We start from the raw sequence: 27744 nt of genomic DNA, 5'->3' as shown, positions 1-27744 counted from the left end.
CTGGGGAACACCGCTCGTGACCGGCCGCCAACTGGATTTAACTCCGTTGACCACAACTCTCTGGGCTCGGCCGTCCAGCCAGTTTTTCACGCAGCGAAGAGTACACCTGTCTAAGCCGTGAGCCGCCAGCTTCTCTAGGAGAATGCTGTGTGAGACAGTGTCAAAGGCTTTACTGAAGTCCAGGTAGACCACATCCACAGCCTTTCCCTCATCCACTAGGCGGGTCACCTGCTCATAGAAGGAGATCAGGTTGGTCAAGCAGGACCTGCCTTCCATGAACCCGTGCTGGACCTCCAGAGGTCCAACCCAGATGATTCTGTGATTCTATTTTTAATTTTTTAACAAGATACTAATGTTGTTTAATTTTAAATAATTTGGTAAAAGAAAGTATATTCATATAAGAAAAAAAAAAGCTGATTGTTTCCATTCAGAATATTGGCAACCATTAGAATTATAGCATTAAAGTCTTTGTTATTAGGGTACTATATGCATCTCTAATTTACATTGTCTTTGTAGCTCTGCGTTTTAAATAGCAATGAATTAATACTTTTGTAATGCAGAGCATTGCATAGATATATGGTTTACATTAGGCCCAGATGCAAGTGGCAGAAAATTCACATGAAATCTGGGGAATTTACTTGCGATGTCAAGGCTATTTTTTTTCCTCATATTTGGTGTCTTCTCCCCTGTATATTTTCCAGAATTAACGTTTAGCACACAGAACTCTCTTGTTGCAATCACTCTGTGCTGGGGTCATCTTACCTTTCCCAGATTAAACTAAGCAGGATGGGTTTATGTCAGGACTAAAATCAAAGATATCCGAGGAAAATCTAGAAGTGGTGGTATTGGCATTCAGTAGGTAACATTCTTCTGAGCAATTAATGAGCTGGGTTTTGAGAAATTGATGCATACTTATGGTAGAAATTTATGTGTACTGCAAAAATGCATTTGAAATGCCTGCTAATTGAGGAAAACTTGTTTGCAAAGTCTGAAAAGAAGTCCAGACTCTTCTTGTCTGTATCTTTAATATTCTTTAGCCCTATATCTTTAACTTTTCTTTTTTTGATATATACCAGATAACCTTTACCTTCATCAGTCTCCATCATAAGTTTCTACCTTATTCAGCACTCATGTGCATGCTCACCTGTAGTAGAGCATGTGTAGATAGGAAAAATCAAGTGGTATAGAGGCTTTATGAGTACAAGCTTGCAAGTACTGTCACTGGTAAACCATTGAATCACAGAATAGTTGAGATCAGAAGGGAACTCTGGAGATCATCTAGTTCAACCCCCCTGCTCAAAAACGGGTCAACTAGAGCAGGTTGCTCAGGATCTTGACCAGTTGGGTTTTGCATATCTCCAAGGATAGAGATTCCAGAATCTCTGGGCAATCTGGTCCAGTGTTTGACCACCCTCACAGTAAAAAAAACCTTTTTCTTACATTTAAGTGGAATTTCTTGTGTTTCAGTTTGTGCCCATTGCCTATTGTCCTTTCAAGTGGGCACCACTGAGAAGAGTCTGGCTCCATCTTCCCATCCCATCTCACTCAATCTCTCCTCATATGTCAAACACTATGATCATACTTCATGATATTTGTGGCCCTTTGCTGGGCTCACTCCAGTATGTCCATGTCTCTCTTGTACTGGGAAGCCCAGAACTGGACACAGTACTCCAGGTGTGGCCTCATCAGTGCTGAGTAGAGGGGAAGAAAATTGCCTCCCTTTATCTGCTGGCAACACTCTTCCTAAAGCAGCCCAAGATGCTTTTGGCTGCCTTTGCTGCAAGGGCACATTGTTGGCTCATGTTACACTTGGTGTCAACAAGGACCCCCAGGTCCTTTTCTACAAAGCTGTTTTTGAGCTGTTTGGCCTCCAGTCTGTATTCGTGAATGGGGTTATTCCTCCTCAGGGGCAGGACTGGGCATTTCCCTTTGTTGAATTTTATGAGGTTCCTCTCTGCCCATTTCTCCAGCCTGTTGAGGTCCTTCTGAATGGTAGCACAACCATCTGGTGTATCAGCCACTCCTTTCCAATTCTTTATTATCTGCAGACTTGCTGAGAGTGCACTCTGTCCCATCATTCAGGTCATTAATGAAGATGTTAAACAGTACTGGCTGCAGTATATCTCATATCTCACCAATTTGGTTATAAGGATGCTATGGGAGACTCTGCCAAAGGCCTTGCTAAAGTCAAGGTAAACAACATGCACTGCTCTCCCCTAGTCCACTGAGTGAGTCATCTCATCATAGAAGGCTATCAAGTTGGTTAAGCTTGATTTCCCCTTCATAAATCCATACTGACTACTCCCAATCACCTTCTCGTCTTTCATATGTTTGGAAATGGCTTCCAGGATTATTTGCTCCATCACCTTCCCAGGGACAGAGGTGAGGCTGACTGGTGTGTAGTTCCCTGGATCCTCCTTCTTGCCCTTCTTGAAAATAGGAGTGACATTTGCTTTCTTCCAGACCTCAGGAACCTCTCCCAATCATCATGACCTTTCAAAGATAATCAAGAATGTCCTCGCAATGATATTGGCCAGTTCCCTCAGCACTCATGGGTGCATCCCATCAGGTCCCATGGTCTTGCATACATTCAGATAGTTTAAATGTTTCCCTAAGTTGATCCTCCTCTACTGAGGGTAAGTCTTCCTTTCTCTAGACTTTCCCTCTAGTCTCAGAGGCCTAGGATTCCTGAAGGCTGATCTTACCAGTAAAGACCAAGGCAAAGAAGGCACTGAATACCTTGGCCTTTTCTATGTATGTCCTTTGTCACCAGGTTCCCAGCCTCATTCAGCAGTGAGCCCACATTTTTTTTTCTTCCTTTTCCTGCAAGTATACTTGTAAAAGTCATTCTTACCCTTCACATCCCTTTCCAGTTTCAACTCCAGATGAGCTTTGGCTTTCCTAACCCCATCCCTGTGTACTTCTACAGTGTCTCTATACTCCTCCTGGGTCACCTGCCCCTGCTTCCACCTCCTTTGCACTTCCTTTTTTTCTTTGATTTTAGTCAGGAGCTCCTTGTCCATCAATGCAGGCCTCCTGTTGCCTTTGCTTGACTTCCTGCATGTCATTCTTGAGCTTGAATGACGTGATTCTTGAATATCAACCAGTTCTCTTGGATCCCTCTTCTTTCTAGTGCTGTATACCCTGAGATTCTTTCAAGCAGCTCCCTAAAGATGCCAAAGTCTGCTGTCCTGAAGCCCAGGGTTGTGCTCGAGGTTGGCCAGTGTGTCTTGACTCTTTTTAAAGGTCTTGCACTTAAAGTAGAAAACCTCTATATGGCATCACAAAACTTTAGAGTCTGTGAATGTCACATTTTATAGCTAATAATGAGAAGTTTGGAAGGTTTTTGTCCTTACCTGAAATAATTAGTTGGTGTTTTATTTTAATCTTTACTTTTGTAAAACTTGTTTTCCTTATTGCCAAGATTCCCAATGCGTATAACTTTGAGGGAGAGAGGAAATGTAATTATTAAATATGTAGAAACCTAAAAAAAATTTCATTTCTAGAAATTCCTCTCTCCATAGCAATGTCATGCACTTAAGGCTTGAATTGTCAAGGTTAAAAACAAGTGCTGTATGTCTCATTTCACCTTTCTGACTTCACTTTTTTGTAGCTCGGATAGATTTAAGATCCAGCATCTCAAAACCCATCACTGATTTAGGACTAAATCACTTTGAAAAGTATAATGTTGTGGTGGGGAGACAAAGAAATCTTTCTTTGGCAGACAGTTTTGAAAAGAGCTTGATTAAAAGTAGCTGCTATTTGAAGGAAATTGTGAGATTTGGAAATGTAACAGTAATGGAAAAATACAATAAATAAGAAACCAAAATTTAAAAGCATAAGACAATAGAGCAATTATATGCTTTTTTAATATCATAATGTATTCATTTAAAGCAGTGTCTTCGGTAAGTGGGATTTTAGCCCCCCCTTTTCTTAATAAAGAAAGAATTATTTTTGAGAGTAGTTAGTAGTCTCAGTCCTGACACCTTTGGTGGACAGAGATTAATAAATGGAATAAACCGTATGATCTGTATGATTATTTATCACCAGCAATATATTTATGAATATATGTATAAGCAATTTTGATATTAATCTTTCTATTGAATAACCTCAGTAATTTTAGCTTTTTACCCTTAATGTCTCTTATTCTTCTTTTTCATTCTTTGATCAACTTTTTCTTTCTATCTTTCCCTTAGGTTCCTTATTTTTTCTTATTTTCAATAGGGTCTTATTTTCTTGTCTTTTTGTTCTTTAGTTATAAAACTGAATTCTCAGTCTCTTTCTGTCTTATCTGATCTTTTCCCAACTAAAACTTCTTCTTCTGTCCTGTCCTTCCATTTCCTTTTCCTATTTTTGAAAAACAAAACAAAACACAACCAACCCCAAATCTTCCGTTCTTTTTTCTTTATCCTTTCTCTCAGTTATTTTTAACGTGTACTTCACCGTAGGATATCAGTATCCTCAGACCTCACCTTTCATTAACTTTCAGTTCTTTAGCACTCTCATGTCTCAGCTTGTATGAATTCTGAATTTACAGCTATTGGCATCTCACCAGTCAAAATTTGTAGAGTTCCCCTATGCTGCCCTTATTGGAAGAACAGTGAAATAAGGGAAGGAATGAAATTGCTTGTTACTTTGACCAGGACTAGGTATAGATAAAGTTGGCATAGTTTCAGTTCAGAATTTCAGATCAGCCAAGGAATCACAGGAGTAGATTTGATTCCACAGAACTCAGGGAAGTCTGCATGAACTTTTGAGTTCTGTGACCTATAACTTGGTCAAAGACTATGAAAGGGAGCTAGGAGATTTGTTTTGTAAAGCTCATCAGATTGATACTGTGGTGGGTTGACCCCGGCCAGCAACTAAGCACCCACCAGCTGCTTCCTCACTCCCTCCCCTCCCCCAGCAGTATGGGGGAGAGAATCAGAAGGCCAAAAGGAAGAAATTACTTGTGGGTTGAGATAAAGACAGTTTGATAAGTGAAGGAAAGAGAAAAAAAACCACCAAGTGATGCAAAGGCAATCGCTCGCCACCTCCCACAAGCAGACTGATGCCCAGCCAGTGTCCGAGCAATGGCTACTTTGGAAAGACTTCCCCATCGTTTTTTATTACTGACCATGATGTTATATGGCATGGAATATCCCTTTGGCCAGTTCAGGTCAGCTGTCCCGGCTGTGTCCCCTCCCAACTTCTTGTGCACTCCCAGCCTACTCCCTGAGGGGGCAGAGTGCGAAACAGAGAAGGACTTGATGCTGTGCAAGCGCTGTTCAGCAACAGCCAAAAAATTGGTGTTATCAACAGTGGTTTAGTCACAAATCCAAAAGACAGCGCCATACAGGCTGCTATGTAGAAAATTAACTCCATCCCAGACAGACCCAGTACAGATAAAATGTTATTTTTATTCTGCAAATCTCTCTTTCACAGCTGGTGGATATCTTTAAAATCTAACTGTAGTGCATCACCTAAAGGATAAGTCTTAAGATTTTTTTGTCTTGGATATGCTTTGGAGTCTTTGATAGCTCACTTAAAAAGCATACACATACTATCTGTTTTCATGGATGTGTTATGAAGCTCAGGGAAATATTTGTGAAGTGTAATAAAAACTCAAACCTAAACCCACCAAAAAGCAAGGATTGTAATGAGATGAGTTCTGTTCCCTTCAGAGTTGTGCTCAGCCTGTGTGGTGGGTCAACCTTGGCTGGCCTCCACGTGCCCACCCAATTGCTCTCTCACTCCCCCTCCTCACCAAGACGGGGAGAAAATAAGATGAAAAAAACTCATGGGTCGAGATGAGGACAGGGAGATCACTCACGAATTACCATCACACGCAAAACAGACTCAACTTGGTGTTGTGGTTTAACCTGGCAGGCAGCCAAATACCACGCAGCCGCTCACTCACTCCCCCCGCCCCCCGCAGTGGGACGGGGAGAGAATCGGAAGGGTAAGAGTGAGAAAAATTCGTGGGTTGAGATAAAGACAGTTTAATAGAACAGAAAAGGGAAAAGAATAATGATAATGATAAAATATACAAACTGAGTGATGCACAATGCAATTGCTCACCACCCGCGCTGACCGATAACCAAGTAGCGATCGCTACTTCCTGGATCACGCCTACCATTCATATACTGAGCATGATGTCACATGGTATGGAATACCCCATTAGCCAGCTGGGCTGGCTGTCCTGATTATGTTCCCTCCCATCTCGTGTACCTAGCTCAGTCAGTAGGCATGGGAGCTGTCCTTGGACTAGGAGGGCACTTAGCAACAACTGAAAACATCAGTGTGTTATCAACATTCTCCTCATACTAAATCCAAAACACAGCACTAGGAAGAAATTTAACCCTATCCCAGCCGAAACCAGGACAGTATCCACCCCTTATTCTATACCATTTCCGTCGTGCTTAGGTCTCACTTTTTTTTTCAATACATTTCAATTAATCACCACTATCTTTCTTTTTATATATACATATATATATATGCACACACAGATATCATTCCCTTAGTCTATGGATTATCCCTTTAAAATGTCCATTGAGTTCATTTAGTCCATGACTTTGGGCTCCATCTGTCATAACAGTCTTTCAGGGCAGGAGAGATGGTGTGTGGTGTTGGGCTGTTGCATCCTGAAGCCAGTTCTCATTTTGGTACTGCTACGCTCGTCCAGTTCTATCATCGTTGCACTTTGCTCGGTTTCATTGGAGTTAGTTCATTCTTCATTAATCTGGATGATTTTTACTGCTATACCATTGATAGCAACCATAGAAATAATGATATACAATATCATATAACAATTGACATAATAAAATTCAGTTCATTGGCTATTTTCACCAAAAATCAAATCCCCTTGAGGTACACATCGGACTTCTCCATCCTTTCGCATTACCCACCAAGTGCACCCAGGTCCTTGAGCAAAAGCAATCCCACGAATGGGTTTTCCCTTGCCAGAGGCAGGAGTAACCCAGACTGTCTTCCCCAGCATATTTCTTATGTGTACGACAGGGACTTTATCCCCCTCTACAGTACGTAAGGGTTTGGATTGGGCAGGGCCAGCTCGATTGGCAGATCCCCTGGTGTTGACTATCCAGGTGGCTTTTGCTAAATGTGTGTCCCAATGCTTGAATGTCCCACCACCCATTGCCCTCAGTGTTGTCTTTAGCAGCCCGTTGTATCGTTCGATTTTCCCAGAGACTGGTGCATGGTAGGGGATGTGATAGACCCACTCAATGCCATGCTCTTTGGCCCAGGTGTCTATGAGGGCGTTTCGGAAGTGAGTCCCGTTGTCTGACTCAATTCTTTCTGGGGTGCCATGTCGCCATAGGACTTGCTTTTCAAGGCCCAGGATGGTGTTCTGGGAAGTGTCATGGGGTGCAGGGTATGTTTCTAGCCATCCGGTGGTTGCTTCCACCATGGTGAGCACATAGCGTTTGCCGTGCCGGGTTCGTGGGAGTGTGATATAATCCATCTGCCAGGTCTCCCCATATTTATATTTCAACCATCATCCTCCATACCAAAGAGGCCTTACTTGCTTGGCTTGTTTGATTGCAGCGCACGTTTCACATTCACAGATAACCTGTGCAATAGTTTCCATGGTCAAGTCCACCCCTCGATCACGAGCCCATCTATATGTTGCATCTCTTCCTTAATGGCCTGAGGAGTCATGGGCCCACGGAGCTATAAATAATTCACCCTTATGTTGCCAGTCCAGATCCACCTGAGCCACTTCAATCTTAGCAGCCTGGTCCACCTGCTGGTTGTTTTGGTGTTCTTCAGTGGCCTGACTCTTGGGTATGTGAGCATCTACGTGACGTGCTTTTACAACCAGGTTCTCCACCCGGGCAGCAATATCTTGCCACAGTGCGGCAGCCCTGATGGGTTTACCTCTGCGCTGCCAGTTGTTCTGCTTCCACTGCTGCAACCACCCCCACAGGGCATTTGCCACCATCCATGAGTCAGTATAGAGATAAAGTACTGGCCATTTTCCTCCTTCAGCAATGTCCAAGGCCAGCTGGATGGCTTTCACCTCTGCAAACTGACTCGATTCACCTTCTCCTTCAGCAGTTTCTGCGTCTTGTCATATAGGACTCCATACAGCAGCCTTCCACCTCCGATGCTTCCCTACCAGGCGACAGGACCCATCAGTGAACAGGGCATATTGCTTCTCATTTTCTGGTAGTTTGTTATACAGTGGGGCCTCTTCAGCACGCGTCACCTCCTCCTCTGGGGATATTCCAAAATCTTTGCCTTCTGGCCAGTTCGTGATCACTTCCAAGATTCCTGGGCGACTGGGGTTTCCTATTCGGGCTCGTTGTGTGATCAGTGCGACCCACTTACTCCACGTAGCATCGGTTGCATGATGTGTAGAGGGGACCCTCCCTTTGAACATCCAGCCCAGCACCGGCAGTCGGGGTGCCAGGAGGAGCTGTGCTTCAGTGCCAACCACTTCCAAAGCAGCTCGAACCCCTTCATATGCTGCCAATATCTCCTTCTCAGTTGGAGTGTAGTGGGCCTCGGATCCTCTGTATCCCTGACTCCAGAACCCTAAGGGTCGACCTCGAGTCTCCCCTGGTGCTTTCTGCCAGAGGCTCCAGGTAGGTCCGTTTTCCTCGGCTGCGGTGTAGAGCACATTCCTTACATCTTGTCCTGCCCGGACTGGCCCAAGGGCTACTGCATGAACTATCTCCTGTTTAATTTGTTCAAAGGCTTGTCGTTGCTCAGGGCCCCATTTGAAGTCGTTGTTCTTCCGGGTCACTTGATAGAGAGGGCTTACAATCAGGCTGTAATTTGGAATAAGCATTATCCAAAAACCCACAACGCCTAAGGTGGCTTGTGTTTCCTTCTTGCTAGTGGGTGGGGACATGGCTGTTATTTTGTTGATCACATCTGTTGGGATCTGACGACGTCCATGTTGCCATTTTATTCCTAAAAACTGGATCTCCTGTGCAGGTCCCTTGACCTTACTTTGGTTTATGGCAAAACCAGCCTTCAGAACGATTTGAATTATTTTTGTCCCTTTCTGGGCGCCCCTCCAAGTGAAAGCAAACTGTGGCCTGCACTCTGCCGCCAAAGGTATTGAGAAGAATGCATTAGCGATATCCCTTGTGGCGTACCACTTGGCTGCCTTTGACTCCAGTTCGTATTGGAGTTCTAGCATGTCCGGCATGGCAGCACTCAGTGGCGGCGTGACTTCGTTCAGGCCACGGTAGTCTACTGTTAGTCTCCACTCTCCATTGGACTTTCGCACTGGCCATATGGGACTGTTAAAGGGTGAGTGAGTCTTGCTGATCACTCCTTGGCTCTCCAGTCGACGAATCAGCTTATGGATGGGAATCAGAGAGTCTCAGTTGGTGCGATATTGCCGCCGGTGCACTGTTGTGGTAGCGATTGGTACCTGCTTTTCTTCGAACCTCAGCAACCCCACAACAGAAGGGTCCTCCGAGAGACCAGGCAAGGTGGATAGCTGTTTAATTTCATCTGCCTCTAAGGCAGCTGTACCAAAAGCCCACCGGTACCCTTTTGGGTCCTTGAAATACCCTCTCCTGAGGTAGTCTATGCCAAGGATGCACGGAGCCTCTGGGCCAGTCACAATGGGGTGCTTCTGCCACTCCTTCCCGGTTAGGCTCACTTCGGCCTCCAATACAGTTAACTCTTGGGATCCCCCTGTCACTCCAGAAATACAAATGGGTTCTGCCCCTTTATAGCTTGATGGCATCAGGGTACACTGTGCACCGGTGTCTACGAGAGCCTTATACTGCTGTGGGTCTGATGTGCCAGGCCATCGAATCCACACAGTCCAGTAAACCCGGTTGTCCCTTTCCTCCACCTGGCCGGAGGCAGGGCCCCTCTAGTTCTGGTCATAGTATCCGCTTCTCACTTCTTGCAAACGTGAGTCAAGAATTCCTTCATTACAGTCCAAAGTAAGATCAGCCCTTCTACTCTGTCTGGGGAACTGTTCACTGGAAACTGGACCGTCGTGAGACAGGGTTTTCCTGAAAACTGGAGCAGCATTTTTCCTGAGAGAACCCCCTTGTGTGATTGTTTTTCCTTGCAACTCACGTACCTGTGCCTCTAGGGTCAAGGTAGGTTTTCCATCCCACTGCCTCATGTCCTCTCCGTGGTCATGCAGGTAAAACCACAGGGTGCCCCGTGGTGTGTACTTTCTATATCCTTTCTCTTGAGCAGAAGAACGCTGACTCCTAATGGCTGAGATACTGGTCCGTACAGGTGGAGAATAGGAAATATCTTCTTTGAATTGCTGGACCTCCCGGGACAGATTCTCCACAGCTGAGACAAGGGAGGAGGAGACAGTTTCTTCATATTCCTGGAGTCTGCTAAGCACGTCATCCACCGTTGGTGCTTCTTCCTCTTTCCAGGAAAATGTTGCCAACTAACTGGCATGCGACGCTGGTGCGCTCCGTACCAACTTCCGCCACATGGGTCGCGTGCACTGGACTTCATCTGGATCTTTGGGCGTTTGGTCGTTGTCCAGGTCACTATAAATGACCTCCAGCATGCCTAATTCTCTCAGGTACTGGATACCTCTCTCCATAGTGGTCCATTTTCCTGGGCGATATATAACATCTTCCTTGAAGGGATACCTTTCCTTCATGCCTGACAGCAGTCACCTCCAGAGGCTGAGGACCTGTGTCCCTTTTCCAATTGCTTTGTCAATACCCGCTTCCCTAGCAAGGGATCCCAGCTGTTTGTCTTCCTTCCCCTCTAATTCCAGGCTACTGGCCCCATTATCCCAGCATCGGAGCAGCCAAGTGCTCGCCTGGACGACGGCTGAAATCTCTCCGCATATCTCGCAACTCACCCAAGGATAGGGATCGGGTGGTTTCTGTCTCGTTTATGAGTTCTTCCTCTTCCTCCTGCCCTCCTCGTGATGGCCCTGCTCTTCCATCATCCCTTTCTAAACGACCTGACTTCGGCTTCAAAGATTTCCTCTTCTGTACAGGGGCGACGGATACCAGCAAGGTTTGGTCCTCTGGTTCATCTGTAGTACCCATCGCGAGGGTTTGAGTAGCTGTGGTGCCTGTGACGGGGTTTGGAGTAACTGTAGTGACTGTTGCCGGAGTTTGAGTAGCCACAGTGCCTGTCGCAGGTGTTGGAGTAACTGCAGTGACTGTTGCCGGGGTTTGAGTAGCTACAGTGGTTGTCGTGCGGATTGAAGTAGCTACAGTGCCTGTCGTGGGGGTTTGAGTAGTCACCATGTCTGTTGCCGGGTTTGATCTCTGGACAGTATTCCTGAATAGTTGTTTAACCCTAAACAAGACCTGAACCACATTCAGGAGACATAGCAATATGATCATGCTTGTTTGAACATCCCAAGGATATTCAAAATTCTCAGGGAATATTGTGGACGTCTTCATGAAGAGGATAGAAGAAAAAGGAGTTTCTGAAGATATGGAAGGGAAGATGAGCAAGTGGGAGAAAGTGTCCCATCCTGTCTCCCCTCTAAATTCATCCTCTGAGGGGAAGAGGTAAAAAGTGTTATTAATAGTTTCCAAAAGATAGCTCCCGAAGAACAGGAATGATGGCAGTGCTGAGTACAGGCTCGTGACTAATAATTTTATCATAACATAAACCAGTGTCACACAGTATAGCAAAGCGATGACCTTAATCCATTTTCCAGAGATGACCAACCCCACATAAATACTGATAATCAGCAGTATAGACAGCCAGTAAGGTGCTACAGACCAAACCTCCAAGAACAGATCCAACAACTCTGAGAGCAAATAAACCAACATTGTGACCAGCGAGTACTAAACTGATATAATGAATGCTTATAACAAATTTCTTTTAACCCGTTCAGGTCAGATGTGTCGTTATCTCAACCCTTCGTGCCCCACGTTGGGTACCAAAAAGGACTGTCGTGGTTTAACCTGGCAGGCAGCCAAATACCACGCAGCCGCTCACTCACCCCCCCCACCCCCCACAGTGGGATGGGGAGAGAATCGGAAGGGTAAGAGTGAGAAAACTCGTGGGTTGAGATAAAGACAGTTTAATAGAACAGAAAAGGGAAAAGAATAATGATGATGATAAAATATACAAAATGAGTGATGCACAATGCAATTGCTCACCACCCACGCTGACCGATAACCAAGTAGCGATCGGTACTTCCTGGATCACGCCTACCCTTCATATACTGAGCATGACGTCATGTGGTATGGAATACCCCATTAGCCAGCTGGGCTGGCTGTCCTGATTATGTTCCCTCCCATCTCGTGTACCTAGCTCAGTCAGTAGGCATGGGAGCTGTCCTTGGACTAGCAGGGTACTTAGCAACAACTGAAAACATCAGTGTGTTATCAACATTCTCCTCATACTAAATCCAAAACACAGCACTAGAAAGGAATTTAACCCTATCCCAGCCGAAACCAGGACACTTGGGGAAGACTAATGTAATTTATTTCCAATTAAAAATAGAGTAGGATAGTGAGAAACAAAAACAAAGCTAAAAACACCTTCCCCCCACCCCTCCCTTCTTTTTCCCAGGCTGAACTTCTCTCCTGGCTCTTCTACCTCCTCCTCCACCACTGAGTGGCACAGGGGGGATGGGGAATGGGGGTTGCAGTCAGTTCATAAAGCTTTTTCTCTGCCGCTCCTTCCTTCTCATGCTCTTCCCCTGCTCCAGCATGGGGTCCCTCCCATGGGAGACATTCCTTTACGAACTTCTCCAATGTGGGTCCTTCCCATGGGCTGCAGTTCTTCATGAACTGCTCCAGCATAGATCCTTTTCACGGGGTGCAGTCCGTCAGGAACGGCCTGCTCCAGCATGAGTCCCCCACAGGGCACAGGTACTGCCGGAAAACTTGCTCCTGCGTGGACTTCTCTCCACAGGGCCACAGTTCCTGGCAGGAGCCTGCTCCAGCGGGGGCTCTCCATGGGGTCACAGCTTCCTTCAGGGCACATCCACCTGCTCCGTCGTGGGGTCCTCCACGGGCTGCAAGGTGGATATCTGCTCCATCGTGGTCCTCCACAGGCTGCAGCGGGACAGTCTGCTTCACCATGGTCTTCACCACGGGCTGTGGGGGAATCTCTGCTTCGGTGCCTGGAGCACCTCCTCCCCCTCCTTCTTCACTGACCTTGGTGTCTGCATAATTGTTTCTCTCACATTTTTCTCACTCCTTTCTCTGCTAGCTGTTGTTCAGCAATTTTTACCCTTTCTTAAATGTGTTATCACAGAGACACCTCCAGCTTCGCTGATTGGCTCAGTTTTGGCCAGCAGCGGGTCTGTTTTGGAGCCGGCTAGAACTGTCTCTGTCCAACATGGGGGCAGCCCTATGTCTCTTCTCACAGAGGCCACTCCTGCAGCCCCCCCTCCCCACTACCGAAACCGTGCCATGTAAACCCAATATACCCTGTTAGATCTTTTATAGGATTCAATGTTCAACAGCTTCTTCAGAAGATAGTTTTTGTGTTCAAAGTTGATACTCTGGGTTTTCCAGCACCTGGATGGTAAAAGGTAGCGAATGTTGTTTCTCAGACTAAAAGCTTTAATCCACATAAGCTTGAGGAACTATATAAAAATATTAATTAGATACTGTCTGTTTTTATATTTGTATGTTGGAGAGTATTAGCAAAAAGGTTATGTATCATTGAATAGGTGCTTTGATGTATGCACATCAAAATAAATATATAAATATATAAATATATAAATATATAAATATATAAATATATAAATATATAAATATATAAATATATAAATATAATGTTGTTTTTATAAGCTGTAAAATAGGCAAACATCTTTGAAAACATTCTATAATGAAATATTCATTCAACATACAGGAGAACCAGTGCCCTATCATGCCATTTGATTGCTGTATTTCACATGCAATTTAGTTTTAGGTTTTTTTACCCCAAATGTGAGGGGAGTTAATTATTCTGTTTGAATAATAGCTCTTGTAGCCTTCTTGCTATCTCAGGGAATTTCAGATCGTACTTCTGTTCTTGTAGAAAATATTACAGCTCTACTAATGTGAGAGAGAATTTTTTATACTTCAGATACTGTTTAAGGTCAAGAAACTTCAGCGGAGTTTAGACTTGATTAACCTGGAAAATAAGTTTTTGAACCTCTTATCTGCTCCAGGCTATATGTCTCCACACCCATCTCCACTGGGAGCACCAGAACATGTGCCCAGTCCAATGTCTGGACGAGGTCCAACTCCACCCCAGATGACTCCAAGTCAGCCAGGACCCATGATACCAGGAGACCCACAAGTTATGAGTCAGCCCAACAGAGGTCCTTCCCCTTTCAGTCCTGTACAGCTACATCAGCTCCGAGCTCAGATTCTAGCATACAAAATGTTAGCTAGAGGTCAGTCTTTACCAGAAAACCTCCAACTTGCTGTTCAAGGAAAGAGGACCCTGCCCGGCATTCAGCAGCAACAGGTTCCTGCTGCCTATAGCAGGCAATCAAGTAAGTGAATGTAGGCACCACGTCATTGGCAAGATACTTCTTTAAGTTCTACCTGTGGAAAATAACAGAAATTGTTGGTGTGCAGGCATATAATTTGGAACCATTTGCAGACATCTATATGAACAATGATCTATGGTTTTAAGTTTGAGTAAGTGCATAAAGCACATTATTAATAGGATACTGTCATTTTTTTTTAAATAGAGATAAAAGTAATTTATATACTGTCTGTCCTGATTATGCCTGCCACTTTTGCAAATGTTTGTCACAATTTACCAATTACATTTTACTGCTCTTCTTAGAATGCGTTTTCACTCCCCTGTTGCCATGCAGAAAAACAGATATAAAATCTAGAAGTTGACTGATTATGCAGATCATGAAAATTGAAACTATATGCAGTATGCTGTCAAGTGCATAACATAGGGAAAAGAGTTTCTCATAATAATAATAAATGTTATAATGCAGTATGCAAACTTTTTTCGGTCTTAAACAGCTGTGTTACTTTAAACAGCTTGCACCTGTTTGTCTTCTGAACAAGTCCAATCCTAAGATCAATTTAATGGGGAGGGAGGGAAAGGAGGGGAGTTTTCTGTTGTTGAAGTTTGGTTTTGTTTGTAAGTTCATTAATTTGTATGATGATTGTCTTTCACTTTTTTCCTCCTCCACAACCTCAAGAAAATAAAGAAATGGTTTATCTAGCCTTGTGGATATTATATGGATCCCACTGTGATATCTTAATAACAGTATTATGTGCATATTTTTTGACTCTTCATTACTTTCAACTTCAGACCTTTTAGGACCTTTTCCCATGGGAAAAAAAATTCCAGTTTACTTAAAGGCAGTTTTAAATATCCTTTATGTATTTCTTTTGTCTTTTCCATTTTGTACATTTTTTAACCAAGGGCTATGAAAATGTGATCTTTATTTTTAAAAATTAATCTCCTCCTGCTGTTTATTACTCACTTGAAATAATAATCCTGGGTTCGTGATATCATAATATGCACCATACAAATGATTTGGGGCACAAAATTAGCTTCAAGAACAGATTAAAAAATATGTTGATTATTTTAAAGAGTTAATGATTTCTGTAAACTGTTATTTAGCTTTAGAAGCTGAGGGTAAAGATTGATCCTATTTTCTTATAAAAAATAATTTTAATAACTCTGTGTCATGGTTTAACCCCAGTTGGCAACTAAGCACCACGCAGCCGCTCACTCACACCACCCCCACCCCCCCGGTGGGATGGGGGATGGGGGAGAGAATGGGAAGGGCAGAAGTAAGAAAACTCGTGGGTAGAGATAAGAACAGTTTAATGCTTGAAATATAATAATAGCAATAATAATAATAATAAAATTTGTAATGAAGAGGAAAACAACGAGAGAGAGAGAGAGGGAAACAAAACCCAGGAAAAAACAAGTGATGCTGCTCACCACTTGCCGACTGATGCCCAGCCAGTCCCTGAGCAGCAATCACGCCCCCCGGCCAACTCCCACCAGTTTATATACTGAGCATGACGTTATATGGTATGGAATATCCCTTTGGCCAGTTTGGATCAGCTGTCCTGGCTATGCTCCCTCCCAGCTTCTTGTACACCTGGCAGAGCATGGGAAGCTGGAAAGTCCTTGACTAAGGAAACGCCACTTAGCAACAACTAAAACATTAGTGTGTTATCAACATTATTCTCATCCTAAATCCAAAACACAGCACTATACCAGCTACTAGGAAGAAAATTAACTCTATCCCAGCCGAAACCAGGACACTCTGGTCACTTAATTTCAATGCATGTGGCTTTGTCATCAAGTATTTTAAAAGATGTGATTTTAATATACCTCATTACATTGATTTTTTGCACAATGGAATCCACTTAAATCTGTATTTAATGCACAAAGCTTATTTGCATAAATAGACTAGCATATTGGAATGCAGAGGGATTTCTTAATGTGTAGTAATGTTTTATATTTTAATAATTTTCTTTCCTCTGTTAAATTATAGGTATTGGGTCACATGCAATGAGTGGTCCTACAGCTGGCCCAGGACCAGCTCCAGGAGTACCTGGACATATAGCTGCCATGACCCCTAAACCTTGGACAGAAGGTAGAAGGGAGTATAGCAGTAATTTTATATCATGCATACAGTTAAGGTTAAACCATGTGGGTAGGGATTGGGGAAAAGAGGCAGGGAAAAGAATGGGGAAATAAAAAGGCATAAAGAAGAAATGGTGTGACCTTTACTTTGCCTAGCACTTAAATATCACGGAGTGTTTTACCACTTATTCAAAGGTGAATGAGTTGACCAGATGAAATTATTGCAGCTGTTAGGCAGCCTGAACATGAAGCACCCTCTACAATCAGAATTAAATATATAAGCTTGTTCCTTTTCCAGAGATTGATGCAGATGGTTGAATGCCAGATGGTCAGGATGCTGGATCTGAAGTGAAATTGATTACAAGACTACAGGCATATTGTGTAGTTGTATTTTTTAGCAATAAATTATTATGTTTCCTCAAACAATATATCTCACATCTGTGTGCGAGTGACTTCCTGACTTGTTAGAGTACTGAAACCTGTGCTGTCATTGGCAGGTGCTATATTCATGTTAACTGATGAGTTAGTTAACTTTCAAAATAGTTAGAATGTTATAACATAAAAGAGTAATCAGATACCAAGTATTTCAGATACATAAATATAATTAATTGGGAGTTGGGGCAAAATGGAAGCTATTTATATTTGCCAGGTATATTTAAGTACTATTGCTGAAATTTTAATATGGCTTACTGGTTCTCAAAGAGAGTTGTAAAAGCAGGCCTACTCATGCTTCTAGTCAAATTGTGACTGTGGATTCATCCTTGCAAGCGGTATAAGGACAATGAACATATGAAGAGGCAGAATTTGGTCCTGCACTTATATGAAACTAGTTCTAGAGGGCTCTTACTAATGCTAGATTTACTTAAAAAACTGTGAATTAAAAAAAAAAGAGGTGTTGTTCATAAATTGACATGCACTTTTATTATTTTTGGATCACTTTCTGCAATGTCCATTTGAGTTTGTTTCTCTATAGGGAGGGAAACCTAGTATTTTTCCTGATAAGTTTGAATGTTTGTCTTAGCTTCATGTTTTGACCTAAAATATCATCTTGGATTTTTTACTGCATTCCATATTTCGTGTTATCATGTTTTTTATGTTCTAGGCCAAGCCCCAGATATGAGTGTTCTCAATACACCACAAAAGCTCTCCGTGCCACCTCCTAGTGGGAGGCCTTCTCCTGCCCCCACTGCTTCCCAGCCTTCTGCAGCCATGCCTGGGACCTCTGTACCACAGCCCACACCTGGACAACCTTCACCTATTGTGCAGCTGCAGCAAAAACAGAATCGTATCAGCCCTATCCAGAAACCACAAGGATTGGATCCAATTGAAATACTCCAGGAACGTGAATATAGGTAAAAGCTGAATAACAAGATTTAAATGTATATGCTTATTTTTTACTTTCTCAGTGGGCACTCTTGCAATCATCCCCTGTATTGTAGTGATCGTAGTTTAAGTTGAGTTTCCGTAGAGGGACCATGTCAAAAACAAGTTCAGAGACATCAAACTGTAAAGCATGATTTAGTTTCAGCCCAAGTTCTGAATTAGCAAAGCATGTTGGTAGTATCATTGCAAACCAGCTTAACTTTAAAATGGACTCAAGTACTTGGCTGGATTAGTGTGATATTTGGAAAGCTGCAAATAATAATAGTTATGAAATTAAAATCCTTAGAATCCACATGGAAACTATTTTAGTACAGAAAGTATTCAGAACCATAAACAAAAGGAAATTAGAAGAAAAAAAATGGCAATGAAAAGACTGAAGAATAAGTGGCCAAAGCAAAAACTAATTTTGTATAATGATAAATGGGTTGGCTGGACTACCAAAGAATAGTGAGAGTATTAAGGAGGTGAAAGTGAAGATGAAAAATAGGATACCAGGAAGTATGGTCCATAAATGTTGAGTTAGACTCCTAAGTAAGTACCCTAATTAAAAGGTGATGAGTACCCAGTAATATTCCTAGTAATACACAGAGGATCTAAGCTCTTATGATTTTCTGTGGTTAGAAAGAAACTGTTCCTTCCCCTTACTGAGACTATTATACAATTCTCCTTGAGGACTGGAGGAGGAGAAAGGTTGACTTTTATCTAAAGTATGTTCCTGGTCACTGTCAGTGACAGAAAGCAGACTCCACATAGTGTATTTGCTTGATTTGAAATGATAATGCCTCTTGTTACTAAAACAATGAGGGTATAGGAGGAAAGTAGACAAAAGATGGTAAACTCACTGAAAACGGATTAAATGAATACTTGCTTTGCAAATGTGTTCTACCTTTTCAGATACAGGAGGGAGGGCAAGTGGCATGAACTTTTATAGGATATCAAGCATCTCAGGAAGGATATGGTGTGATATCCAGAAACCAGGCCTTGATCCAGCAAAACACTTGTGGTTTTTACATAAGAGCATACTTAAGTGCTTTTCTGACTTATAGTTGTGGTCATTCTCTCAGTCTCATAATTTTCACCTTAGCATGGAATGGCTGTAGCTATTTTGGTGTGTACAGTCATGATCTAACAGCTTTTTCAGAAAACATGTAGGATGCACCATAACACAGTTTCACTGTTGCTCTGAATGAGGGATCATAGCATTAACCTGAGCCAGCAATCATTTGGCCAGTATTGCATAAACTCATTTGTAACCGCTTCTGCCCTTCCAGCCCTGCTCCACTGCCGCACTGTTTGTGCCAAATTTTATGACTTGAGGATATGCATAAATGAGGGAGGAAGGGGAGTGAGGGACAGCAGAAAATAACTGAGGTAGATCTGCTCAACTATGTAGAAATTGGTTGCAGTCACAGCATATCCATTAGGTTCTAAATAGCCTGATCTGGGCAGGCTAAATAAGATGGAAGTTTGAGAGGGATTCTGGACTAGTAGAATTGTTTTTGTAATGGCTGGCTAGTAATTCAAGCTTTTTAAATATTGAGTGTTGTTGGGAATTTGTTTTGTTTTGTATACCAAGGTGCTTAGAACTTGTATAGGTCTTTTCATTATTTAAACCTAAATAACACCAAACTAAAGCTGTGAAAACAGCTTTTATGCTTTGGATGGTAATAGACTTAGCTTTAGTACAAGTAGAGTTAACATAACAGTATGAAGTATTCATGCCTTCTTAGTAAAATGGGAATAGAAGAAAGTTAATATAAACATTTGCATCCTGAAAACCCAGTGAAGTTAGCAATATCTTTGAAAAACAATTACTGGATAGTAAACAAGAGAGCTCCTTTTTTTAATAAGAGAAAGCATTTTACTATGAAATATTTTTTTTTTAAATAAAAAAGGTGAATTATTCACATCTTCAAAAAAAGATGCAAGATGCTTCAACAAATCCCATAATTCAAACATCCAGACTAAAAGTTAAAATTTTGGCATATTGCCTCACTGTGGAGAAGTCTCTGCTTTAAATCTGAGGCCACAGTCTGTGGCCTTGAGCATGGTATTTCTTGACTAAAGATGTGAAGTCTGCTCTGTCACATTCACTTACTGCTAATTTATCTGCTATATAAGTCACTTGCTGAGGTATTTGGCCATTCCTCTTTGTGCATATGCACCCCCATAAGTGATTAATAGTTTGCTTTTGGGGGAGATGCATGTTTCTATACACCTTTCAATTTTTATGGATTGCTTATGTAGCATATATGTTAGAGCATGTCCTAGTTGCATGCAGGGCATATCTCTCTCTCTCCTCTCTCTCTTGTCCTCTCTCATCTCATCTCTCTCTCCCTCCTTTCTCGTACCTGTCTAACGTCTGTCTTGTCTCTATTGTCTCATCTCCTCTATCCTCTCAGTCAGGGGAAGGGGTTCAGGAAGGAGGAGACAAATTGAACAGGTGAATGCTTGGCTGCATAGCTGGTGCCATACTCAAGGTTTTGGCTTCTATGATCATGGATCTACCTTTGAGAAGCCAGGTCTGTTGGGAGCTGATGGGATTCACCTGAACAAGTGGGGCAGGAGGGTCTTCGCCAACAAGCTGGCCAGACTTATAAGGAGAGCTTTAAACTAGATTTAAACTAGATTTATCTGGGGAAAGGGATGGAGTTTTGAGTAACAGAGAAGAGCCAGGGGCTGCTGATGTATTAGGAACCAACAGGGAAACATCTGTGAAAAGCCTCAAAGGAATTAGGGTGTATTACTCTAAAAAGGTGACACAGTCGACAGCCCAACTGAAGTGTCTCTATACCAATGCATGCAGCATGGGTAACAAACAGGAGGAGCTGGAAGCCACTGTGCAGCTAGAAAGCTATGATCTAATTGCTATCACTGAAACGTGGTGGGATGAATCACACACCTGAAGCACTGCAATCAATGGCTATAAACTGTTCAGAAGGGACAGGCAAGGAAGGAGGGACGGGGGGTTGCCCTCCATGTAAAAGAATGGACTGCACAGAGCTGTCTTTGAAAAACAGCGATAAACAGGTTGAGAGCTTATGGGTAAAAATTAGGGGCCAATCGAACAAAGGAAACCTCATGGCTGGTGTTTACTACAGGTCACCTGATCAAGGGGAGCCTGTTGACGAAGCGTTCTTATTTCAAGGAATCACAAACTTCTGTGGACCTGAACAAATATCTGTTGCTTTTAATGGAACTCTTTCTTGCCAGAAGAGTAACCCTTCTTGATTTGGTGTTCAATCAGTATGGAAAACCTTACTGACCTAATTCTGCTTTCATTTTCTCTTCTCTTGAGGACACTAAATGAGTCTCCTGCAGTTAATGCAGTATTACATCCATTTTGGTTTTTTTTCAGGAATTTTAGAATCTTATATCAGACTGTCTACTGTGCCTTACTGATTTTAAGACAAAATTGAGCAGCACTTAAAATTACTAATACTAAGTTCAAATAAAAAAAATTAAAAATCAATTTTAAATCAGTTCTGAACATAATATTTTTGATTAAATTCTAATGTACCCTAATGCTTTCTGATGCATTGACCCAAATACATATATATGCAATATGGACCTTTGTTCTTTCTATTGCATTCTTGCTGTCATGTATGTGCAGGTGCACTTTGCACAAAATGGTATCAATAGGGGTATTCCTACTTTTGTTATCAGTTAATGTATGTATAATTCTCCATATCCTTGGAGAAACAGGTATTGAGGGGGGAGGGAAGCATTCCTTAGGAGATGCTTCATTTTTGCTTTTTGCAGTCCTGTATCCCTGCTATCCCACAGAAAACTTATTTTAAGGTCTTTTTAACTAGGACATCTGTCTTGCTCTCACTGAGGGCAGATTACCAACTTTGGTTTACTATGTCACAGAAATAAAAGTGCAGGATTAATGGTTGCTGAGTACTGTGAATTGGGGTAGCTTACTAAAAGAAAATTAGAAAAGTAAATTTAGTGCCAGTCCAGTGTTCAATAACCCTGAAAATTTCATGTTGCTTGTTTGTTAATGCTGAAATCCAGTGATTGCCTGCCACTAAATTGCCACAAGATATTGCAAGCAGACTATTTTAACTTCTAAAGGATTTGAAAAAAAAATCTATATGGTTATATATAAATTGTAGCTTTATTGCCTGATAATGCAAATTATATTATTACTTAGGTGTACAGGTGCTGTGGCAATATACATTAAATTTTTAAGAATGCAAGAACAATATCTCTTAATGATTAAATGTATATCAGTTCTGTACCTGTTCTTATTTTACTGGATTCTTCTCCCATTTCTCTCCCCCCCCCCCCATTTTTCCATTTATATTTAACATAGCCTTATGAAAGTAATTTATGATATTACTAAAAGGAAATATTTCATTAAACAACTACTGTCTGCAAACGAGGGGAAGAGTTTTGCTTTATGGTTTGGAGGTTAGTTAAAGGTTGCAGTGTCTGGGTTGCAAATACTGCAACTTTATTGTCCTTTCAAAAATCTATATAACAGAAGAAAGCTTTTTAGGTTTGTTCAGGTTAATTTTGGGATCTTGTACTAAACCTGAGTCTAAGGCCTCCTGGCTTGTCTGTTTCTGGTTCTTTTCAAATTTCTGGCACTGTCTTTAGTGTTAGGTTCAGAACTAGGGCTTTTGAACCACTAATGATAATGAACTAGCCATGATAATAAAGCCAATGAAAAGCACAGGCATGGTTTTAGGATGTATGAGGGGAGATATTTCCAATAGAGAGTAAAAACTATTAATATAATTATTCACATCACTAAGAGGACCTACTATGTGCTATTCTAGAAACTCAGGTTAAAGAAAAGTTAGTTCGAACCAGAACAAATACAGAAAGAGTTATCTTAGATGATGCAGAAAAAGGATGTTCTGGCTTAGCGACAAAAAAAAAAAAGTTTATATAGCCTAACCAAGCAAAGGCTCAAAAAAACATGGTTGCTTTATATAATCATTCAGGTTGGAAGAGACCTGTGGAGAGTATCTAGTCCAACCTTCCTGCTCAAAGCAGGGCTAACTTCAAAGTTAGATCAGGTTGCTCAGAGCTTTATCCAGGCAAATTTTGAAAGTCTCCAAAGATGGAGATCCCACAACCTCTCTGGGCCTCTGTTCCAGTGCTGCACAACTCTCATTGTGATTCTTTTTTTCCTTATGTCCAATCAGAATTTCCCTTTTTTGCACCTGCTGTCTCTTGTCCTTGCAGTGTACACCTCTGAGAAGTCTGGCACTGTCTTTTCTGTAACTTCCCTGTAGGTAGTAGAAGAGGCTATACCAATGAGTACTTCTCAACTTTTAGAACATTAAAAGGTGCTGCTTTCCTTATTATATGTATATTTACATTAAAGAAGAAAGCATCAGTTCAGGAAAGAGCTAGTTAATGTAACAGACAGTTTGTACAAGAACAAATGGTAATAAATAGACCAGAAATAAATTTAGGCTGGGAAATAGAAGATGATTTCTAAATGTCAGAGGTACAGGGTTCTGGAACAGCTTTTCAATAAGCATAGCCTCTAGTTTTAAGATGGAGTTTGAGCAGCACATGAAAGGAAGTTCTATGGTGTGGCTAGCTGTGGCAGCAGAGGAATCTGAAGGCCCCCTCAAGTCCTATACCCCTCAATGCAGAGGAGAATGGGACTAAAAACTGACATAACTTGGATATGGAGGGTAAGATTGGATACATGCATAGAGGACAAGAGTGGAGAGAGAACTAGCACAAGCAGTTAGCTGAGACAGGTTTGAGGAGATGTGTCAGAGAAAAGAGACAAACTTAGGAAATGGACAGAAGTCTCTATACCCTCTAGAGAGTAATTCTCAACAGAGGAGTGCAACAAACAGGACCAGCTAACAGGGATATTGGTAGTTAGAGGGCAGTTTGTGTCGGAAAGGGGCCAAAAACTCTGCTCAATAAAGTGTGGGACTGCTTGAGGCTGCACAACAATGGTAGTGACGTGCCACAGGGCTTGGTCCCCAGCACTTGCTGGAGCAAGTACCCCTGGCACGTCAGGGAGCTTGACCCAGACACAGAGCCCTGGAGGAAAGATGCAGCTGCCCAGGTCTGGTGCTGCAGGGAGTGCCTGGGGCCTCTCCCTGGGGCTGAGGGCAACAGTGGCCTCACTTGTGAGAGACGTGCTATGTTTGAGGTGCTGAGCCACCAGGTGAAGGAGCTATGCGAGGAGGGGAGCAGGCTATGTAGCATCAGGGAGGATGAGCAGGAAATAGACAGGATCTTCACAGAGACTCTTCAAAGAAAAGTGGAGGTACAGGGAACAGCAAAGAAGTGCCCACAGGGACAGTATGATGTGGAGGCCTTCATACTTCTCCTTCCCACTAGCATGGCTAGTGGCCCATTTTAAGTAACCATACACAAACACATGCAGCATGGAAAATAAACAGAAGGAATTAGAACTCCATGCACAGTCAAAAAAGTTAGAGACCACTTAAACCAGTTTGACTGGCTATGTGGTCAAGGGGAGAGCAGTGGAATTAGTTTACCTTGACTTTAGCAAGGCTTTTGACACAGTCCTCCATAGTATCCTTATAACTGAAGTGGTGATATATGGACTGGATAAGTGGACGATAAGGTGGGCGGAAAATTGGCTGGACTGTTGTGCTCAGAGGGTTGTGATCAGTGGTACAAAGCCTATCTGGTACGCAGTTGCTAGTGACATCCCTCGGGGATCAATACTGTGTCTGATATTGTTTAACATCTTTATTAAAGACCTGGATGATCGGACAGAGCACACTCCCAGCAATTTTTCTGACAATACCAATTTGGGAAGAATGGTCAATACTCTTGGAGGCAGGGCTGCTATTCAGAGGGACCTCGACAGGCTGGAGAAATGGGCTGACAGAAGAAGGGCAAGAAAGAGGACCCAGGGAACTACAGACCAGTAAGCCTCACCTCGATCCCTGGGAAGGTGATGGAGCAGCAAATCCTGGGAACCATTTCCAGGCACATTAAGGACAAGAAGTTGATTGGGAGTAGTCAGCATGGATTCACCAAGGGGAGGTCATGCTTGACCAACTTGATAACCTTCTATGATGAAATGACTGGCTTAGTATATGAGGGGAGAGCAGTGGATATCGTCTACATAGACATCAGGAAGGCTTTTAACACTGTCTCCCATAACATCCTCATAGGGAAGCTAATGAAGTATGGGCTGGATGAGCAGACAATGAGGTGGGTTGAAAACTGGCTGAACGGCCAGGCCCAGAGAGTGGTGATCAGTAGCACGATGTTTAGTTGGAAGCCAGTAAATCGCAGTGTACCCCAGGGGTAAATACTGGGTCCAGTCCTTTTTAACACCTTCATTAATGACTTGTACAATGGGACAGAGTTTTCAGATGACCCAAAACTGGGAGGAGTGTCTGATACGCCAGAGAGTTGTGCTGCCATCCAGAGGGACCTGGACAGGCAGGAGAAATGGGCAGAGACGAATGTCATGCAGAGGAGAGGAGGAACAACCCCATGCACCACTACACACTGGGGGCCACCCAGCTGGAAAGCAGCTCTGCAGAGATGGGCCTGGGGGTACTGGTGGACAACAAGCTGACCATGAGCTACCAATGCACCCTCATGGCAAAGAACGCCAACAGCATCCTGGGCTGCATTAGGAAGAACAGTGTCAGCAGGTTGAAGGAGAAGATCCTTCCCCTCTACTCAGCACTGGTGAGGCCGCATCTCAAGTAGTGTGTCCAGTTCTGGGCTCCCCAGTACAAGAAAGATATGGACTTACTGGAGCAATTCCAGCAAAGGGCCACAAAGATCATAGAATAGAATCATAGAATAGTTTGGGTTGGAAGGGACCTTTAAAGGTCATCTAGTCCAACCCCCCTGCCATGGGCAGGGACATCTTCAACTAGATCAGGTTGCTCAGAGCCCCGTCCAACCTGACCTTGAATGTTTCCAGGGATGGGGCATCTACCACCTCTCTGGGCAACCTGTTCCAGTGTTTCACCACCACCCTCATTGTAAAAAATTTCTTCCTTATAGCTAGTCTGAATCTACCTTCTTTTAGTTTAAAACCATTACCCCTTGTCCTGTCGCAACAGGCCCTGCTAAAAAGTCTGTTCCCGTCTTTCTTATAAGCCCCCTTTAAGTATTGAAAGGCCACAATAAGGTTTCCCCGGAGGCTTCTCTTCTCCAGGCTGAATAACCCCAAGTCTCTCAGCTTTTCTTCATAGGAGAGCTGTTCCATCCCCCTGATCATTTTTGTGGTCCTCCTCTGGACCTGCTCCAACAGGTCCATGCCTTTCCTGTACTGAGGGTTCCAGAGCTGGACGCAGTACTCCAGGTGGGGTCTCACCAGAGCGGAGTAGAGGGGCAGAATCACCTCCCTCGACCTGCTGGCCACGCTTCTTTTGATGCAGCCCAGGATACGTTTGGCCTTCTGGTCTGCAAGTGCACATTGCTGGCTCATGTCCAGCTTTTCACCCACCAGCATCCCCGAGTCCTTCTGGGCAGGGCTGCTCTCAATCCCTTCATCCCCCAGCCTGTATTGATACCGGGGGTTGCCCTGACCCAGGTGCAGGACCCTGCACTTGGCCTTGTTGAACCTCATGAGGTTCACACGGGCCCACTTCTCGAGCTTGTCCAGGTCCCTCTGGATGGCATCCCGTCCCTCAGGCGTGTTGACTGCACCACTCAGCTTGGTGTCGTCTGCAAACTTGCTGAGGGTGCACTCGATCCCACTATGTCGTTGATGAAGATATTAAACAGTACCGGTCCCAATACAGACCCCTGCGGGACACCACTCATCACGGATCTCCATCTGGACATTGAGCCGTTGACCACTACCCTCTGGATGCGACCATCCAACCAATTCCTTACCCATCTAACAGTCCACCCATTAAATCCATATCTCTCCAGTTTAGAGAGAAGGATGCTGTGGGGGACCGTGTCAAAGGCCTTACAGAAGTCCAGATAGATGACATCCGTAGCTCTTCCCATGTCCACTGATGTAGTCACTCCATCGTAGAAGGCCACTAGGTTGGTCAGGCAAGATGATTGATGGACTGGAGCACCTTTCATATGAGGAGAGGCTGAGAGAGCTTGGACTCTTCAGCCTGGAGAAGGCTCTGGGGGGATCTTATCAATTTGTTTAAATACTTGATGGGAGGGAGTAATGAAGAAGAGGGAGCCAGACTCTTCTCAGTAGTGTTCAGTGACAGGACAAGAAGTAATGGGCACAAATTAAAACACATGAAATTCCATCTGAACCCCTCAAAAATACTTTTTTACTGTGTGGGTGGTCAAACACTGGACCAGGTTGCCCAGAGAGGTTGTGGAGTCTCCATCCTTGGAGATATTTAAAATGTGACTGGACACAGTCCTGGGCAACTTGCTCTAGGACTAGCTGATTTCAAGAGGTCCCTTCCAACCTAAATGATTATGTGATTCTGTGAAATAGAATTTATTTTTAAGATTAGAAAAACTGATAGCATTTTATTTTAATGTACTTAAGGTCTGTAAAATCAACAAGCTCTTAAAATGAAAACAGGATAAAATGCAGAAACCTCTATTAAAAAAATAAGCTATTAAATTGAAGAGGAGATAGCAGGTTGTATGAGGAAACCTAGAATGCTGGAGAAAAACTCAGACAGAAAAAATGGAACTATTCTGACAACACCATGTGTTAAAGGCATAAAATAGTACCCACCAAACAGACCTGCAGACAGAATGCTAGGAAGTATGAGTAAAATAAAATTTCCAAGTTGCTATGCACACATATTCTTTCTGTTCGAATTAAAAGAGGGGAAGAGGGGCAGAGGAGGGTTTTCATTATTTGGCAATTTATTCTGTAAATGGAAAATTAAACCTTATTCTTCTCCATCTATACAAACACCTTTTATTTCAGAAACA

General features: G+C 43.0%; 1 protein-coding gene across 1 annotated transcript in view; it reads left to right on the top strand.

The window, feature by feature from the left end:
• LOC142074951 (SWI/SNF-related matrix-associated actin-dependent regulator of chromatin subfamily A member 2-like) overlaps positions 1–27744 on the top strand; it is a 128929-nt gene that overhangs the window by 74654 nt on the left and 26531 nt on the right. The window contains exons 2-4 of the mRNA XM_075135963.1: positions 14090–14419; positions 16409–16510; positions 17603–17852. Coding sequence (XP_074992064.1) covers positions 14090–14419; positions 16409–16510; positions 17603–17852 — 682 coding nt within the window. The remainder of the gene's footprint in view (positions 1–14089; positions 14420–16408; positions 16511–17602; positions 17853–27744) is intronic.

This window comes from Calonectris borealis, chromosome W (genome assembly GCF_964195595.1).
Source record: "Calonectris borealis chromosome W, bCalBor7.hap1.2, whole genome shotgun sequence".
In the NCBI taxonomy this organism is placed as follows: Eukaryota; Metazoa; Chordata; class Aves; order Procellariiformes; family Procellariidae; genus Calonectris; species Calonectris borealis.
This window is presented reverse-complemented; position numbering and strand designations above follow the sequence as displayed.